At 40.4% G+C, this 13834-nt stretch overlaps 1 protein-coding gene across 1 annotated transcript in view; it reads right to left on the bottom strand.

The window, feature by feature from the left end:
- The window catches only part of KIF25 (kinesin family member 25), a 35845-nt gene that overhangs the window by 16883 nt on the left and 5128 nt on the right, over window positions 1-13834 (bottom strand). Inside the window, exons 3-8 of the mRNA XM_008499970.2 lie at window positions 12860-12976; window positions 10921-11059; window positions 9293-9396; window positions 8125-8213; window positions 6630-6672; window positions 3889-3956 (exon numbers count right to left, since the gene is read on the bottom strand). Of these exons, the coding sequence (XP_008498192.1) occupies window positions 3889-3956; window positions 6630-6672; window positions 8125-8213; window positions 9293-9396; window positions 10921-11059; window positions 12860-12976 (560 nt within the window). The remainder of the gene's footprint in view (window positions 1-3888; window positions 3957-6629; window positions 6673-8124; window positions 8214-9292; window positions 9397-10920; window positions 11060-12859; window positions 12977-13834) is intronic.

Raw genomic sequence — 13834 nt, 5'->3', positions numbered from 1 at the left:
CCCCTGAGATAATATTCTCACCAAATGCTGTTTACACAAATCAGCAGAATCCAAGCCATGAATGTCATTTAACCACACAACTACTGAAGGTACAAATGTTTATCTTTGGAAAAAGCTTCCTTTTCTGCAGCCTCTCTGTTGTGATTCTTTTTAATTTTTTTTTTACTCTACTTCCCAGTGAGTGGTGTGTGTTCTCTGTAGCTTAGAGCAAAATGACTAATTAAAACCAGGAATTTTCATAGCAGCAAATATTACAAAGCATAGTTACTTCCCTGTGCATCCACTATACCAATACCCTTCACTTAACAGCATCCCACAGCTTGTATAAGATGCTACAAGTTTAACTAAAATAAGACAGTGTGTGCCAGTTAACATTTATTGAGGTCTCTTTGTATATTTGACCAATATCTGGCTACTACAGCCTGCAGAAATGCAGATTTCATGTTCTCAATAAACAAGGGATCTCTGATAAACAGATACTCAATTAGAGCCAACCCACTTAGTTCAGCTTTTTCTTCCTGGCAACAGCCAGAGAAAGGAGCAAGAGACACCATGGAGGCTGGAGACAGAGTAATCCATCTCTGGGGCTCATCTTAATCCTTAAATCTGTAAACTGGCCTCAAAACTGAAAAGTGAATTGAGTATCAGTTTCAAAAAAAAATATTATTGGAATCAGTATTCTGGGGATTTTTTTGCATCTTGTGGAATTCTTGGCCTGGAGTCACATCCTGTGGCAACATGTTCCACAGCCTAATTGTCAGTTGCAGGGAAATGTACTCCCTTTAATCAGGAAAAGAGCACTTGTCTGGCTTGATGGGCAAATATTGCTGGTCTTGCCATTCCACTGCTGTTCTGACAGCAAGCACTACAAGGAGAAAAGGAGAACTACAAGGAGAAAAGAAGAAATATTCAGGGATGTGGCACAGTTTTGTAGCAGGAGGACACAGACCCTGACCAGCAGAACTCCATCCTTGCTTTGCATGCAGATGTGCTTATCCCTCAGTAAACTCTGCACATCAAAGCTGTAAGGTCAGTGTGAGGGAGCAAAAGCACCTCCAGACACTTTTCTCTGCTACATTTATCATCTGCAGTTGATGAAATATTCATCAGTAACAAGTCCTCCATTTACACAAGTAGGCCTCCAACTTGGTATGTGTTGAAATTCTGTTCTTCCTAACACATCCAGACATCTCGGAGCTACTGTATTAAAGAAAAAACCAACAAACCAAACCCAAACCAAAATAAAAAGACATTATAGATAGGAACATTTATAGCCTTCCCTTGCTGTTGATGAATTTGTTGTCTAATAAAGCCAGTGTTTGCTACCAACAGCAACCAGTGCTGGAATCAACTTTTTTAGACTAAATTAGAATCATTACTTATCCTCCATTCCTCAAAATTCAGCCAGGATCCAAATGAAGTAGTTTGAAGTAGGCTTGAACTAGTTTGTGCCACACTTTCATCACAACTCTGGCAGATAACCAGTTATCTGAGCCCATAAGAGATGCAGCAAATCAAAAGAATCTCCTATAAACCTGGGTGTTTTTACCAGGACAATGAGAGGTTTGTCCCTGTGTACTGATTAATGTTGATTTCATCTTGAAAATTCAGAGCTTCCTTTTTTTTTTTTTTTTTTTTTTTCTTCTGTATTTTGCTAACTGATTTGCCAATAAAATTATAAAAGCACAACATGCTGAAAGCTGGAATTTTCTTCCTGAGCTGAAATCAAATATTTAGACATTTATTAGCTCCATAAAAGTTTGCTAAAAAAAAAATAAACATTTTTTTTTGAGTTCATAAGAACCATATGCTGTTCTGTTTATAAAACAGAGCTGTGCTGGGACACTGAAAAAACATTCCTGAGAACTGCATTCTTGGGGGGATTTACATTTTTTTAACCCTTTTCCTGATTATCAGGATCTCTACCACATGCCCAGTCTCACAGCCCCTCTGGAGTCCTGTGTCAATCCCACTGTTTTTGTTGCCCTACAGAGTTGATTTCCAGCATTATTTTATCTCAGCTGCTGTGGCTGTGTAAGGTGGAGCTGGAGGGTGGAAGGAATAACTTTGAATAGCCCAGCAACCATGCCAAGGGGCTGGGTTCTCTGGGAGATCTCATGTGCCTTGTGTCAAGGGAGCCTCATCAGCTCAGTAAAACTTCACCAAGATTTACACAGTGTCAAGAAACTTCAGGTTTTTGGTGGCCAACACACCTGCAGTCCCTACTCTTCATGAGTAGAAGGCAGCACCTTAGGACACCTCAAGAAGCAGGAGCAGGTCCAAAGGAGGGCAACCAGGCTGTGAAGGGATCCAGCACAGACCCTATGAGGAGAGGCTGAGGGAGCTGGGGGTGTTGAGGCTGGAGAAGAGGAGGCTCAGGGGAGACCTCATCACTCTCTCCAACTCCCTGAAAGGAGGTTGGAGCCAGGGGGGGGTTGGGCTCTTTTCCCAGGCAACTCTCAGCAAGACAAGAGGGCACAAAAGGTCTCAAGTTGTGCCAGGGGAGGTTTAGGTTGGAGATGAGAAAGAATTTCTTTCTGGAGAGGGTGATCAGGCATTGGAATGGGCTGCCCAGGGAAGTAGTGGATTCTCCGTGTCTGGAGATCTTTCCAAAGAGCCTGGATGTGGCACTGAGTGCCATGGGCTGGGAACTGCAGCGGGAGTGGATCAAGGGTTGGACTTGATGAGCTCTGAGGTCCCTTCCAACCCAGCCAGTTCTAGGATTCTATGATTCTAAGAAAAAGGTGAGAGACTGGCAATGCTCAGCAAACCTAAACTTGAGACGAATAGGCTCAGAACTTAAGCTTAAACCAGGACAAATAATTCATGTTGGATGCATTTGACTATAAATCAAGTTTTGTCTTCAAGAAGGAAGCAGGAAATCATCCTTGGTATTCTGTTTCCAGAGGGGTTTGAAGCATGGCTGAAGGTGCCAAGGTGTGCACTAGAAAAAAGGCATGGGGTAAAATCTTGTATTTCTTGGTTTGCAGAGATCTCATTTGTGTTAATTTAACTCTTCTCTTTTCAGAGGGGCAGATCAGCTCCATTCTGAAGGAACATAAAGCACCTTTCAGCCTGACTCCCTGCAGTTTTCTGTCTTGCAGATTTTGCAATCATCCTTGGAATATCCTGCAAATATGTTAATCTTGGGATAAGGTTCAATATAAATATATCCCCCCAGCACTCTGAAAGATTGATGCATTTTGGGGCTAATCTCTGAGGATGTTGATGCCAGTCAGAAAAAATTCTCAGTATCAGTTCAGCATTGCTCCTGATTCTCAGGTATCCCATAAGGCACACACACCAATTAAAACCCTTATCACAGCTGCTGCATGCAAAATCTCTTGTCTGTGTGGGATCCTGAGCAGGTAATAAGGAAGGGAAGTGTTCCCACTACAGCCCTTGGGGATCACCAACTTCTATGCCACTACTCTACCTTGCTGTCTATGTTCAGGACATTTTAAGTTAAAAGTAGCCTGTCTGAACATCAAGGCTTAGAGTTTCCAGCTCACTCATGGTGTGTGTCCCATGCTGAAGCCATGCAATCTACCTCAAACCCTTCCCTTTAAAATGTGGGTGGCATTTTGCTGTCTCAAGCTTGTCACAAGGATCATCAGAGCTACTCAGAGTGTGAAGAGCATCCAAGAGGTCTCTGCACAGGTTGGAAATAAGCATATCAGTACTCTTCACACAGAGAGAAGGCTGAAGTGTGTCATCTCTAGTCCTGAAGTGCATTATTCTGTCTGGGGAAGAATGTGCATATCACAGAAATTAATAAATAAATAATAACTTAAAAATAACATTATCTTCTAACCAACACTTACTAAAAAATTAACCTTCACTATACAAATCTTGCAGCAATCTAGATTGTCACACAGAACTACCAACCTCTCAAACTGGAAAGTTTTGTTTATTGCTGCATGGCCAGGACGGCTGCACTTCACAAGGACAGTTTCCTAAGAAAAAACACAAAAAACCACAGTAAATATCAACACACACACAAATATTTATCATTTTTTAACATGCCATCTGACAACAGTAATAGAGGTTTGTGAAGGCCAGGGCCCTTCTCTTGCAGCCACCAAGGCTGGAAGAGAGGATCGCAGACGACACTAAGCTGGGGGGGAGTGTGGATCAGCTGGAAGGCAGGAGGGCTCTGCAGAGGGACCTGGACAGACTGGAGAGTTGGGATGATCCCAACGGGATGAGGTTCAACATTCCAAGTGCCGGGTCCTGCACTTTGGCCACAACAACCCCATGGGGAGCTCCAGGCTGGGCACAGAGTGGTTGGAGAGCAGCCAGACAGAGAGGGACCTGGGAGTCTGGATTGCCAGGAAGGTGACCATGAGCCAGCAGTGTGCCCAGGTGGCCAAGAAGGCCAATGGCATCCTGGGCTGGCTCAGGAACAGCGTGGCCAGCAGGTCCAGGGAAGGGATTCTGCCCCTGTGCTCAGCTCTGGGGAGGCCACAGCTTGAGTCCTGTGTCCAGTTCTGGGCCCCTCAGCAAGTTCAGGAAGGAGATTGAGGTGCTGGAGCAGGTCCAGAGAAGAGCAAGGAGGCTGTGAAGGGATCCAAACCCTTACCTCAACTCCTTATGTGCCTAGAAAAACCCTAAGAAGTGAACCCAATACAGGAGAAAGCAGCAAATTGAGGCCTTTTTTATTACAAGGCCAGTGTTCACAGTGGAGTTTCTGGTTGATTTCATATATATTTCATAGATATTTCTGCCTAGAACTGAGCAGAAGATGCACATTTCACAGAATAACATGCTGGTCCACAAGAGTGAGAAAGAGCTGCATTAGAACAGCTGCCAGAATTCCACAAGTTTTTATTAAATCCTCTTTCCAGATGGATTCTATAGTAGCTTTTTAAGACTGACAGCTATGTAAGCAGCTCTGTAAAGTATTGCCAGAGTGTAAGCACAGCAGACTGGTGTGATGATGTAGCAACTTCTGTGCCCTGACACTGCAGAATTGCAGAAAAAACAAAATGTGGGGTGTTACAGGAGTTCAGGTGTACACTCACTGAGACACTAAATCATCTAATTCAAGGTTTCCTGGCTGTGGTGACATTCCTGCATTTGATGGGAGGGCTGAAATTCCTACTGTGCTTCAGAGAAGTAGCTTGGAGTGCTGAACTTGGCTGGAAGTGAGCATTGCCACAGGCTGAAGTTGTAAAGAGCTGAGGAAATCAGCAAATAACAGTCTGTCCAGCATGCAAATGGCACATGAAGAGGACATTTTTTTGTTTGGGGTTTAAAAGTGTTTCTTCCTCTTTGTAGAAGGCCAATGTAGCATTAATTTCATTAGGACAAGTCTGCAGGATGAGCAATAGGAGCTGCACAGGTGTGAGTACAACACTTGGCTACAAAAATGACCTGACAAAGGAATTCTGATAGGATCAGTAACCAACAGACTCTGGGGGAGTTAAAAAACAATCAGAAAAAGGACATAGAGTTACGGAATGCATTTCTGATTGAGATAACAGATTTATTTGCAGATTAGAGGTGAGAAATAGGACAGAAAAAACTGATTTTGCTACAGCTCCCTTTACCTGATCTATTCCAAAATTATCTCCCAAGAAAAGGAGGGTCTTAGCTGTGTTAATTCATGTTTTCCCAGTCTTAGCTTGAAGAACGAGCAGAATCTTGCACATTCCTTGATATTCAGAGCAGCCTCTTTCCCATCCTCTTTTTCTCAACTATTCACAAGTAAAAACTTTCTGAAAATTACTGGAAAGGAATTGATAACATGGAGACAGACAGTTTCTTTTCTCAGGGCACCCAAAATACTGTGCTTACCATTACAAAGCCTTGATTTTTATTGAGATATTTGCTCTTTGCTGACTCTTCAGTAATTGCACATAAATATATATAAATATCCACTTTATGCAAGCAAGACCTGCCTAATGAAGTTATAATTTGGGAGATTTAAATGCATAACATGCTGCAGGTCACTCCAGCAATGTTTTAAGCACTCTACTATAGAAGAAAATCTGGCTCATCACCATCTCAGTGCCAGCAAGGAGACAACTGAGCACTGTGGTGGCTAAAAAATGAAAACTCAAGTTGATATTTTGACCTTAGCTCACACTGCTGTGCCTTTTGAAATCTTATATCTTGGTAATGGCCTTGTTTAATGCTGGAATGTCATCTGGATTTGCAGCCTCAATGCTCATTCTCCTTCCTCTGATGGATCTAAGCCAGGGCACTTTGTCACCATGCAGGCTGTTGGGGTTCATGAGATCATCTTTCTCTCCTCATTTATTAATTCTGTTGCAATAATAAAATGAAAAAAAAAACCCAAACAACCAAATCACAAACAAACCAAAACCTGACAATCTTAGAAGTAGCTACAGCAAATAGGGACAGACTGCAGAGAATCTGACTACTGCAAACAGTCCAGAGCTCCAGGTCCCTTCCAACCCCTAGGATTCTGTGATTCTGTGAAAGACCAAGGATGAAAATAGTAGAAATCACCCTCTATTGCACCCGTGGGTGATTGAAGCTGGGCACTGAGTGAGAGGAAAGTACCTGAGTTTTTTTTTTTAGAACCCATAGCTCACATGTCCCTTGTTTCTCTTTCTTAGTATTTATGAATGTGCTTTTGAATTTCACCATCAAATACTCACATCATCAACTGCATATGCCACTTTCTCTGAAGGGTTTCTTTGCCTGTAAGAAAAAAACAAACAAAAAAAAACAATTGGGAAAAAAGGTACCTTTCAAATGTTCCTTTTAGCCAAGTCAGTGCTCAAAATGCCTGTGAAACACACATTCCAGAAATGCCATTATTATTGTACCTAATGTACTAACACCACAGTTGATTGGGAATAAAAAAACCCCAACAAAGTGTAAACTGCTTAAAAAAGAAATTCAGAACAAACCAAATGAAGAGTAATTCACAGGCAAGTCATCATATTATTCTGAGATTGTAAAGGGAGCTGAGAACAAAAGGTTTTCCCTTTAGAACATTAAAGTGAAAAACACCCTTTTTTAGGTATTTACCCCTGATCTTGTGTCCATTACTTGTCCAAAAACTGTCTGGGGTTGCTGAGGTGTATAACTTCATTCATGTGTGGAAGAGAATCAGCCCTTTGTTTTACAACTAAGTTTTCTTTATATTACTTTTTGATATATTAAGAGAAGTTTTGATATAAAACAATTATTTGTTTGGCCCAGCCCATCCTGTTTTACATGGCAATTCAGCAGCTGATTGCTCTGTTCCATAAACCAAGACCAGTGAGTGGGTCCCTCCCAAGTATATCTGAAAGTTCCCCCTTCAGGCCTCTTGAAATGTCTTGTCTGCTACTTTTGATGGTGTTCTTGTTAAAGCAACTCTGTATTTTTAAAAGCTTAGCCAAAAATTAATAAACTTCATAACACTGAATGGTACTTTGTAGAATTACCACCCAGCAAAAGCAGGATAAATCCCCAACTCAGTTATTTATCACTAGAGCAAATGGTTATGTTACTGGTTTCTAGCCACCCACTTAGTTTTCCCCTCTGTTTGTGTTTCAATCCCTTCTTTCTTTCATGTTAGTCATCTCTGGAGAATTCAGCTTGCTACAGCACATACTTGCATCTAATCCCTCTTTTCCTCTTGGAATGGTTTGACACTTCAGTTACAGTAAGGGTATTATCAATCAGGGGTGCAGAGCCAAATGACACTGAAACAGAATCTCTGGTGTTTGTGCTGACAGCAAATCTCTTCTGTGGCACATAAACCAACTGGGGTGGAGAGTGGGTTTCTTTGCCCACAACTTCTAACAGTTACATTGCTGTATCCCAGGGTTTGTAGAGGATAGGGAATGTACTCTAAACAGATTGCAGCTGTGTTAATTCTGGCAAGCCAGGATTATCCCTGGACTGGCAGGACAACCTTGGTTTTCTGCTCAAGTGGACAGACTTTTAGACAAGGGGATGAGAGTGGCTAAAGCCAGTTTAGAAGAAGAAAGAAAAGGAAATGACAACTCATTTTTATGGTAGCATCAGTCTCTCCCCACACACTAAAACCAGAAAAATGAAGAACAGTTGTTCTCATGTATATCTAACTATTGTTTCTTCTGTATATTTGTGATATTTATGAGAAATCAGCTAAGATCTAACACAGCCAAAATAAATTACCTCTCCTGTGATGTGGGATGTCCAGCAGAAGAATCAAAGGGGAGTAAAGGTCTGATCCTGCAGTGGACTCTGATGTTTCCTCTCAGCTCCTAGGGTTAGGATATTAAGATGGACTTAACACAGACTTCTGGAGAGGACAAAAACCACTGGAATTTGTGAAGCAGACATGAAGGTGTTTAAGGAAGCAGGTGTTGACTACATCTTAATATCATTTGCCTGGAGAGGAGAAAATTCTTGAGCTCTTCAGAGCTGTGGGATGGTGTAGCCCTCTCCAGTTGATATGTGGGGGAAAGAAAGGCTTTAAAAATAAACCATTTCCCCCTCTTTAGTCTCCTTCCTCCTGAGCCTCTTCAGTCACCTTTATTAAATCCACAGAAAAGATTACACACTCTATTTCTTTTCCATCAGCCCTGAGGAAGATGTAGAATATAAAACATTTTGTACTCTTTTTCATCCACTTTGAGTTCATACATGACTAAAAAGCCAGTAATTTCTTCTCTTCAGGCCATTTTCAGATTTCAGCCTATCTAAATTGGTGGGTTTCATTCCTTTTTGCTGGTGATCAGTTCTTCTGGTTTTGTATTAGTGAAAAGATCTTGCCTGAGATAACCAGTGACTACTGGGATCAACTTCCCATTGACTTAGGGAACTTTCTTTCCAGGTAATAAAACTTAAGAGAATTTGATTGAGTTTTTCAAAAACACAGGTCCTGAATCAGGCAACCCAAAACAAGTCCTTTGGGAGGTGTTGAGGGAGAGTAAAGTAAGTGTACAAAAAGGAAAAAATTAATCCCAAATCTACCATCACTAATGGCTGAGGAGGATACAGCTAGATAAGTTGGGAAAAAAAGAGACAATCATTCTGTAATTTCCAGTTTATCATTTTAAGAATTCCAAAACAATTTCATATTTAGAGAAGAAGAAACTGACATTCTGTCCACTATTTAAAATGGATGATACACCTTTGGGCAATATGTTGCACAAATGCATTTAGAAGCTGCTTATTTAAAAAGAATAAGGGTAGGTTTTACAGATGTGCTTGGCAAAGAGATTCATTTCCTATAGATAGGTGGGGGAGGTGATATATCCATGAAACACTTTATTGGTGAGGAAATGATGGGCATCATTGCAGCAAAATAATAAAATGTTCTGTCATGAAATATACTTACAACTAAGCTGTTATGTAGAGCTTTCCTCTTTTCCTTTTCTTTCTCATATCTCTCTGTCACCTCTTGCAGACACTGCTCAAGATCAAAAGCTTTTATCTGAAACACTGCAAGAAAGCTCTTTCAATTAACTGTGACTTTACAAACTGAATTTTCCAGCAGCACATCATGAAATACAAGCATAAACCTTTTTAGCTTTAATTGGAAGGGTTAGTTCCTGACTTCCTCCACACCTCTGTAAAATCCCATCATACATCTTGCTATGAAATGGCTCTGTGAAGTTACAGGTAATTACCACAGGTATACACATGAAATCTTGAAAAGCAGTCAAAAATACTAGATATGTGAAGGCAGTTCAAATGCATCCTTTTCATTAGACTATGCATCCTTTTCATTAGACTGGCAGTGAAGCCTGAATAACCTGAAGTAACCTGATTTGGGATGGGATTATTACTTGCAGTGCTCATATATTTGCAGATTATTAGATCCATGCCAGCTAAAGTTTACAAGTAAACCCATTCTTTATGTTTAGCCTCATTTCCAGTGCTACTAATCCTGTAAAACATCTCCAAGGTTCCCCTTTGGCACAGGTGCCCTTGCTTCGTGGGCAGACTTTCCTAAGACTGATCTGATCTCCTCAGCAGCCTCCTTCCCAAAACTGCAATAGGGGTCATTATAAAAGCATTCTGGTTTCATTAACTGTTTTATTTTGGCCCAGTTACCTGAACACTGAACAGGACTAAAAAAAACAGAGTCCAGAAGGCACAGGATGTGACTGGAACCTGTGCACAAAGCAAATTGTTAGGAAGCCCTAATGGGAAATCAATCTCCCCAGCAATTAGTGTGATTTGAAGATGCAGAGTATCAAACAGGCCAAGCCATGGTGTGAAAGCTGAGTTAGGGGGGTGGCCACCACCAGCCTCATGTGCTCCCTGACAGAGAAAGGGACAGGCTGAGAATCTCTGCATGTCACACGTGCAGTGTCCCATGTCACATGTGCAGTGTTCCATGTCACAGCACACTGCAGGGTCAGCTTTACATGTACACATGAACCTGAATCCCCAATCAGCAGTCCATGAGATATTATTATGTATGGATGAGTGAGTGGAGCTGGGTTTGACTTGGAAGTAAAATATATACATAAATATTAATATTAAAATAATAATATAATATTAATAATATTAAAATAATACAGAAATATTAGAAATTCAGTCTGTCTTAATTTCAGACAGTATTTTCAGAACTCTCTGAAATCACCCAAGTCCTTTTCTGGGACAGTCAAAAGCAAATTTCAGCTAGAACAACACATTCTTTATTCAGTTATTCTAAGAAAGACAAAATAACAAACCCAAGAACTTCAGATTTGAAATGTTACAGCTGAGCCAACTCAGCAGCAGCTTAGTAGCAGCTGCAATCAACACAAAACCTAAATCCCAATTATCAGTCATAACCTCTGCAGTTATTTGTGGTCTTTCTAACTCTTCAGGACCCCTTGGTGAGCTAATGTTAAACAATAAACAAGTGCTACGATTTCAGTGACGATTTTCCCCCAAATGAAACTCAACCTTTTCAAATCAGTAACATTTAACAACGATGTTGAGTGTTTGAAATGTCAGTGCAATGAACCTTACTTCTCATTGCTTCATTTTGCAGCTGTATCCCTTGGACTGCTGTCAAAACTTTGTACAGGGAAGTCTTGCTTTGCCGCTGAAAATCTTTTGAAAGCTCGAGAGCAAATGACCGGAGGCTCTTCAGGTCTTGTTTAAGCCTCTTCTCAGCCAGAAATAAAAAAAATATGTTACAAAGACACAAAGCCAGCAGTTAAGGCAGAATTAGTACTACAAACAACACAATTTTTTAAGGTGCTGCATCCCAGTCAGGAAGAACTTTGTATCTTTCAGCATGTTTAGAAAACAAATCAGGAAGATACTTAGCAATGTCATTCCTAAAGACCTTGGCCAGACTCTGTGGGTCCTTACCAACATTTGCTGCATCCATAACACAGCTGCAGGCAGAAAAAAGCCTCTTTTCTTGTTTCATCAGACTAAAATAAGTGTGTGTGAGCATGTGTGTGTTCTGCCTGCTTATAAGACATGTCTGGAATTAGCAATGAAAAATTGTGATCCATATATCCCTTTCTGCATCCAATTCCCACACTTTGATCAGGAATTATTTTCTAAGCTTCAGCATAAGTCATTTCTTAAATGAGGCAGTGCTGTGCCTTCCTATGAGAAGAGGTGTGTTATGAAAAGATCAGAAACCTTTCTTGTTCAGAAAAGTATTTGTGTTATGGATATAGCAGCATAACACATGATGAGACTTAAATGTTTACAAGAGCAGCTTATTTTCACTTAAAAGTTCAAATAAAGTAAAAACCAAGTGACCTGATTTTAGGATTAGGAGGCTTCTTGTATCTAAATCTTGGAATGATCACGCACAGCCATCAGTAAAATGAACATAACAATATCTTATCTCGGGGAAGTGCTGGGATGTTTCATTAGTAAGCCTGATACAAAGTGTCTCCTATTCTGTGAGGACATTTTATGTGGTACTGGCCTTGAATTAATTAACTTATTTCAAGGATAAATCAATAATCTAAACTAAAGAGAGAATTTCTTACTCTCCAAAGCAACAGAATAAGTGGGGAAAAAAATTATTTTATTTTGTGTGTCAGATTAGCATTGGTCTAGACTTCTATCTGGGAGCTTAGCTCTTTCAATAGTCATTTATCTCTGATGGTAATCCACAGGTATTGCACCCCAAGCAGCTGTGGCATTCTACATAACCTTAAAATATTAAACACCACTGCAAAATTTACTCATCAGAATCACTGTAATTAGAACAGAATAGTTCAGCTGGGGGGGCTTTAAAATGATAATTTTGTTCAGCTATACTACAATTAAGCTATGTCCTTAATATATATATCCTGTCAAGAATCAGAATTCTTCCCTGAGATATTCTTCAGGTATTTTTTGAGGCATTTGTTGCTGCTCAGAGAAATGCTGACACTTGTTGTTGGTGTCCCTAAAAGGAACTCACTGTTTTATACTTCCACAAGGAAAATATCATGGAACTGGGAGAACAGTCCCAATGTCTTTGATGCAAAATTAAGACATCTGTGTGAGCATCCAGTTCTGCCAGTGCAGAACTCTTAGAGAAATCAGTGGAGGTCTCCAATGCTTTTTTAAAGAATCTGTCTATCTGGTTAAAGTATGTCACAGTTCTTGGGATTTTTGGTGTGTCTGTTTGATAGTGAAATCAGGGATTTCAAGGTTTTCCTTTCAAAAATACAAAGCTCAGGTTTGCAGCCTATACAGAAGATCCTGGAGCTCAGGAGCAGCCACATTTAGCAGCTTCTCAGGTGACTTTGCAGCCCATTGCAGGAAAAAAAAACCAGTAAGTTTCAAGGTTTTTCAGGCATTGCTACACTTCACTGCAAGCACTGCAGTGAATAAAGCAAAGCCCAAGATCAGGTTCAGATCTGACCATTTTCTGGATTCTGCTATATCTGATAAGCATGTAAATGTTTAGGGTATAGATTGTGCCTACATCATTACTAAATGTTTTTACCTTTATTGCTCCATACAGCTGGGTTACAACAGAGCTCCTCTGCAATTTCTGTTGCTGCCCATGAGCAGCATAGAGCTGCAATACTTCCTTGGTGCTTCTTCCAGCCAGCCCTTGATACTGTTTAAAAATAAACAAAATCCCCTAAGAAATCACTTTGAAGCAGTTATGTTTTCTGTTGTATTCTGCCCCCTTTATCCCTGTAAACATCTGTAACTCAGCTGTCTAGTCATATGTGATGTTGTAAATCCATAATTTCTTTGCTTTTACCTTTTTCTGTGTCAAGGTACATGGCTAACACCACAATATTCTACTTTCCTAGGGTGATAAACCTTGGCATCAAAATGCTTTTGGAATACCTAACACCCCACATTATGCATGAGGTGGATCTGGATAGTTACAACTGTGCCTTTAGTTAAAGAGCTGATTACAAGGTTGGCTTAAGTGCCTTCCAGTACCTACACATCATGCAGAAAGCTGTCTGAAAGGACATGAAACAGAATCAGGACACAAACCCCCTGTGTAAGTTGCTAAAGTCCTGGAGGAAATGGTGATATTCAGCCCACAACTTAGTGATCATGGCTCCAGATTCTGCCAACACTGATTCCACTCCTGTCCTGTCCTTCCATTCCACTGTCCTGTCCTTTCAGCATTGCAAGGCTGAAATCTGAAGCACTAAACTGGGGCTTCATTCAGCAGAGCAACCAAAGCAGTTTTTAAAAGATGCTGAGAAGAATGCTTTCTCATAATCTAAGATTACCTGTTAGACAAAAGCAATTTTTATGGAAAAATATTTGAGATATTCAAATCAAAAAGGAAAATAGAAACTTCTGATATTTAGAAGGAAGAATGTTAAAAAAAAAAAAAAAGGAATCTCTGTAGAGTGCTCATGAAACTCTGCAGTTTGAATCTGTGTTATACTTGAAACTCAGTCTGTATAATTTACTGACTGCCTTGGTGCTTAACATGAGCCAAAAC

The sequence above is a fragment of the Calypte anna genome, chromosome 3 (genome assembly GCF_003957555.1).
Source record: "Calypte anna isolate BGI_N300 chromosome 3, bCalAnn1_v1.p, whole genome shotgun sequence".
Lineage (NCBI taxonomy): Eukaryota > Metazoa > Chordata > Aves > Apodiformes > Trochilidae > Calypte > Calypte anna.
The sequence above is the reverse complement of the archived record's forward strand: the minus strand, read 5'-3'. Positions and strand labels throughout refer to the sequence as shown.